This window comes from Megalobrama amblycephala, linkage group LG5 (assembly GCF_018812025.1).
Source record: "Megalobrama amblycephala isolate DHTTF-2021 linkage group LG5, ASM1881202v1, whole genome shotgun sequence".
In the NCBI taxonomy this organism is placed as follows: domain Eukaryota; kingdom Metazoa; phylum Chordata; class Actinopteri; order Cypriniformes; family Xenocyprididae; genus Megalobrama; species Megalobrama amblycephala.
The window spans coordinates 11,760,277-11,765,467 of NC_063048.1; the positions used below are offsets into that span (position 1 = coordinate 11,760,277).

At 36.7% G+C, this 5,191-nt stretch overlaps 1 protein-coding gene across 1 annotated transcript; it reads left to right on the forward strand.

Moving 5' to 3' along the window:
- Positions 1-465: 465 nt before the first annotated feature.
- ptger2a (prostaglandin E receptor 2a (subtype EP2)) lies at positions 466-4,963 on the forward strand. Its single transcript, XM_048190675.1, has 2 exons — positions 466-1,696; positions 4,469-4,963. The coding sequence occupies exons 1-2, from the start codon at positions 872-874 to the stop codon at positions 4,763-4,765; spliced, it is 1,122 nt and encodes a 373-aa protein (XP_048046632.1). The 5' UTR covers positions 466-871; the 3' UTR covers positions 4,766-4,963.
- The last annotated feature ends 228 nt before the right edge of the window (positions 4,964-5,191 follow it).

The following is a 5,191-nucleotide window of genomic DNA, read 5'->3' on the forward strand; positions in this document are numbered from 1 at the left end:
CGTTTTAGATGGTTTAAGATCTAAAGAGCACTTAGCAAACAAAACTTTGCAGAACAAATGCCTATTTAGCCTATTTATTGTCATTAGATCTTTAACAAATCTGTAAATTGTATACAATTTAATTATAAAATCACCATTTTTAATTTTAGGTCAGCAGTTGGTATGATGGTCATTTTAAGTTTTAAATTGTCATTATTTAATCAGTGGTAATTTTGACAATCATTATTTCTTAAAGGCAGATTTAGGAAATCACACATAACCCTGAAGAGACCCATTCAAGCCCATTTTAAACGTTGTAAGCATTACAAAGCTATTTTATTATTATTATTTGTACATATACAGCACGGGGCGCTTTGGGACCCCAAACAGTCAGGAAGTAGAGTCTCAACGGCACATGAGGTTTTAAGGAAGCTCGAATTTCTCAGTCCTGTGTCTGGATCAGTGTGCATATGTGTGTGTGTGTGTGTGTGTGAGGGTGGGGTCAAGACAATGACGTTGTTTCACCAGTCAAGAGCTCACTCAGCAGAGAAACTCATGGCTCACACTACATTCTCCCACCACTGCCTCTTTGCCTTCGAGAGCATGGGGCAGACAAAGAGGCAAGTCTGTCTGACTCCAGAGGCACTGAAATACTGGTATGGATCTGTAATGTGGTGCACACCATGCTTAGAGTGATGAACTCCACACTTTTACTATGGTGAACCACCTCTAAGCAATTGAGATTCTGCGCCTGGCAAGAAGAAAGGACCAACTGAATACAGTTTTCTTAATGTAGAGTTGGGCTCTCTCAAACATGCCAACCTAAACTCATTCAAGGAAGCTTTTTAACTTGAGGAGAAGTTCTGAGAAGATCTACAACAGGAGCTTTGGTATGTCCACTGCAGAAATGATCCCAGAGAAAGCTTGTAATGATAGTCGGATCGTGGAGGAGAATGGGGGCCCGACCATCAGCGCGATGATGTTTGCAGCTGGAGTGCTCGGGAACCTGGTTGCGTTGATTCTCCTGGAGTTTCGTAGGAGGAAAGAGAAGAACCGGAAGAGGCAATCTTTGTTCCATTTGTTGGTGACCACGTTGGTCATTACGGATCTAATGGGAACCTGCTTGATCAGTCCCCTGGTACAGATTGCATACTTCAAAAACATCACACTGGTTGGGATGAGCGAGTCTCCTGCTGCTCCCGTGTGTCAATATTTTGGATTTGCAATGACCTTCTTCAGTCTGGGGACACTTTACATCCTCCTCGCCATGGCACTGGAGAGGTCCATCTCCATCGGGTACCCGTACCACTATGGGAGGCACGTCACCAAGCGCTGTGGATACATCACCATCCCTTGCATTTATCTAGCCTGCTTTCTATTCTGCTTGATGCCGTTTGCGGGCTTTGGGAAATATGAACAATACTGTCCTGGGACGTGGTGTTTTATTGCCATGAATCCAAAAGAACCTGAAGACAAGGCTTATGCCAACGTTTATGCCACCATGTTGCTGCTTATTATTATAGTTATAGTGGCGTGCAACTGTTTTGTGGTTTATCATCTGGTGTTAATGTACCGGAGGCGCAAAATGAACCGAGGATCGGTGCAGACCCGGAGTAAAAGAGACAGGAGGTACTTCTCATGGGCAGAGGAGGTGGAACATCTCATTCTTCTGGTCGTCATGACGGTCATATTTGTCGTTTGTTCCCTGCCATTAATGGTAAGACTTACAGTATTTTATTAGGATGAAGGAAAGTGATTTGTAGTAAATTCACTAAAATGTTTTAAGCTTTTAACATATAAGTTGCATAAGAAGTCTCTTTTCAGGAATAAATAAACTATTTTATAAAGAGAAAAAAATTAAAAACATGTTATTGTTAAAATATATGATGTAAAAAAGAGAGGGTAAATATTTCAATACTTAATATTAATATTAATGAAATTGAAAACCTTATTGCTTGTCTATCCTAGAGAAAATATATTCATATTAACAACAATATCAGAATTTGCAAAAGATAAAAGATGAATAAGAAACAATAATAGATATAAAAAGATGAATATAAATATATTTATAGTAAAAATATAATATAATTTATTTGTTTATGTACTAGAGACATTCATTCGCAGCTAAATTACACTCATCATGAATTTTTATTTATATATTTGTAGTTGAAGAAGTATTCTTGTCTTAAATTATAATATAACTGTTATTTATATTCAATATGTTTTGATTTGAGGTTATAGAAAAGAGACATTATTGCTTAACAAGCTTTTGCAGACTAAGTCTAAGTAAAAAACAACCAGCAAACAACAGCATGCTTCCATATTATAGTTCATGTTACTGGGCATGGGATGTTATGGTAACCACATACTTTCTTGCTGATTTATTGACAGAAAGGATTGGTTCAATGAATACGTTTTGACCTGTCTCGGAGAAGCTGGTAAATGCCACGGAAACATCATTATCAATGCATGAAAGCATTTAGCATTTAGAAAAGGACAGCTTACTGAGATCTTGTGTTCTTGTGGATCAAACCCAAGATCATAATATGAAGCTGCTTTCATAATCATTCCAACTCCTCAGAGCTTCTGCACCAACAATAACTGTCAGTATGAGGTTTAGATAGCTGGAGTCTATTTCTTTTTCTTGGAGTTTATTATTGATGCTTGAGAAAAGTGATTAGATTGCAGTAGTAACACACAAATACTCTTGGTACTGACAGATCAAGTCTAGCTGAAACCAGACACAAACGCCCCTCACTCGCCCTTCAGTCACCTGGAAAAATGCCAGCAATGTTAATTATTTAGAAATTATATTAAAAGCATGTGAAAGGACACTAAAGTATTACAGTTCATATTATTGCCTTCCTCTGGCTCATTGCAAAAGTATTGCTGATTCACTGGTTTAAATTGAGTTTAATTAGGACAACTGAATTTCAGCATAAATTACATGTAATATAATTTCAGATTCCAGCAACCCGCTGACTGAATTTATGGGACGGGCTACTACGTAAATGTAATGATGTGAAATGTCAGGCATAATCAGAATCATTAGGTTTCATAACAATATACTCACTTCTTTCAGATTTGATAGTCTGTGAGAAATCATTTTCTTGATCAAAAAGAAATGTTTAGTAAAATTTGAATTTTAAATGTATATTTGCACTGATAACCATTAGTGTCATCACCAAAAACAAGGAATTTTATTTCCAAGCATCAGTGTTCACAATGAACAAACGAATGGCTGATTTACAGTGATTTCTAAAATGGGATAGGAGAAAATATTTGAACATACAAAGAGATTTATTTTAAGACTCCAGTTTGATGAAATGAGAATTTCATAATACTTTCATCATACTTGATGGAAAAAATAATTCTCCTGCCCAAACAATACTAGGCAAAAGAGAACTTCTTACAGTATATATATCTGCGCTTTTGTGTGAGATAAAGGAAAAACAAAACAAAGGCTTATGTAATAAAGCCCTATGAGGAAAAGTAAACAAACTTAGAAAAATAATCTGAATCATTTGTCTGTTATGTGTCTGTTTAGGAGAATGAACTGTGAAATTATCTAAAGTTTTTAAAGTGAACTTATGAGTCATCGATGGGAAATCCATTATGAAGACATCTCAAAAGTTGATTATATATTACTGAGCAGTGGTTACATATGTTTATGTTTTTGAGGTTTTATTTTTATTTTTTATGCACACCCAAAATCTTATGAGACCACATAAGTGTGTCATTCAGTAACAGCTGAAATCTTAGTCAAAGCAAAAGCTCTTTAAATTAGAATCGATGGGAAAAATGACTAATAAGTCTCTTGCCATTTAAATTCTTATCGGTAATTTTAGAGTAATAACTGAGGAAAGATGATTTATCTTGTGCGTGAAAACACATCCATGTTGTCGTCATTAATATTGATAAATGAGCTGGTGTCTTCTAGAAGCTTGTCAACAACGATAATGGTTTCTCCTGATTACATATGATTTGTGGGATGTGGAAAAGAAACATGAATTATTAAAATCATAAAATGCAAAGCTATATTTTGGACCAGACAGTGTATACAGAGGCTCCATATTTCACCACAATGCTTTCATTACAACTGGCGATTACATGGCGATACGTAACCAGCTGTGATTAATTATTGATAAATGTAATTATCAAATTATCTATCTATCTATCTATCTATCTATCTATCTATCTATCTATCTATCTATCTATCTATCTATCTATCTATCTATCTATCAGGCCTAAAAACCAACAAAGTGTACATTGACCAGAAAATTGTTGATACTAAATTAATGTCTTTCCTGCTTGACATTTGATAGTTTTTTTGAAAATAGATATGTGTCTTCATGCTTCTCTTATTTCCTTGGTAAGTCTCCCAGTGGTGCTCTGAAAAAATAATCGTTGCCCATGACATAGTCATTTGTCAAAGTGCCATCTGTGGTCAATGTTGTGTGACACCTCTGAATTATCTTCTTCTCTCTAGATCCGCGTATACATCAATTCTTTGGTAAAGCCTGGAAACTACAAGACTGATCTAATAGCTCTGCGGTTCCTCTCGGTCAACTCCATCATTGACCCCTGGGTGTTCATCATCCTCAGCCCCTCAGTTCTTCGCTTCCTCTGGGGGGCGCTGTGCAAGACCACCTTAATGCCCTCCAGGAACTCCTTGTTTAAAACGTCCATTACCAAGAACCCAGCAGACCAAATCGAGCTGTACCAAACCAGTTCCACCTATGTGGAGAGCACACATCTCAAGTCTGTTCAGATGATCCGACAATGAAGACAGAAGACAATGATGATGTACTGGATGGATCCGTCGAAAAATCTATATGCTTTGGAAGGCGAGTCTTATCGAGGTTTAAAGGGTTAGTTCACCCACAAATGAAATTTCTGTCATTTATTACTCACCCTCATGTCATTCCACACCCATAAGACCTTCGTTCATCTTCAGAACACAAATTAAGATATTTTTGAAATCCGAGAGGTATATGACTCGTCCATAGACAATTTCAAGGTCCAGAAAAGTAGTAAAGACATTGTTAAAATAGTCCATGTGTCTACAGTGGTTCAACCTTAATGTTATGAAGCGACGAGAATACTTTCTGCGCGCAAAAACAAAACAAAAATAATGACTTTATTCAACAATATCTTCTCTTCCCTACGCCTCCTACGCTGGTTACATAGTAAACACAGTGCAGCGCTTCCG

What these genes read in the sequence shown, in the direction of transcription:
- ptger2a (XM_048190675.1), top strand. Translation starts at nt 872, where the DNA reads ATGTCCACTGCAGAAATGATCCCAGAGAAAGCTTGTAATGATAGTCGG. An exon ending in TTTGTTCCCTGCCATTAATG is followed by an intron (nt 1,697 to 4,468) that starts GTAAGACTTACA and finishes TCTTCTCTCTAG; the next exon opens with ATCCGCGTATACATCAATTC.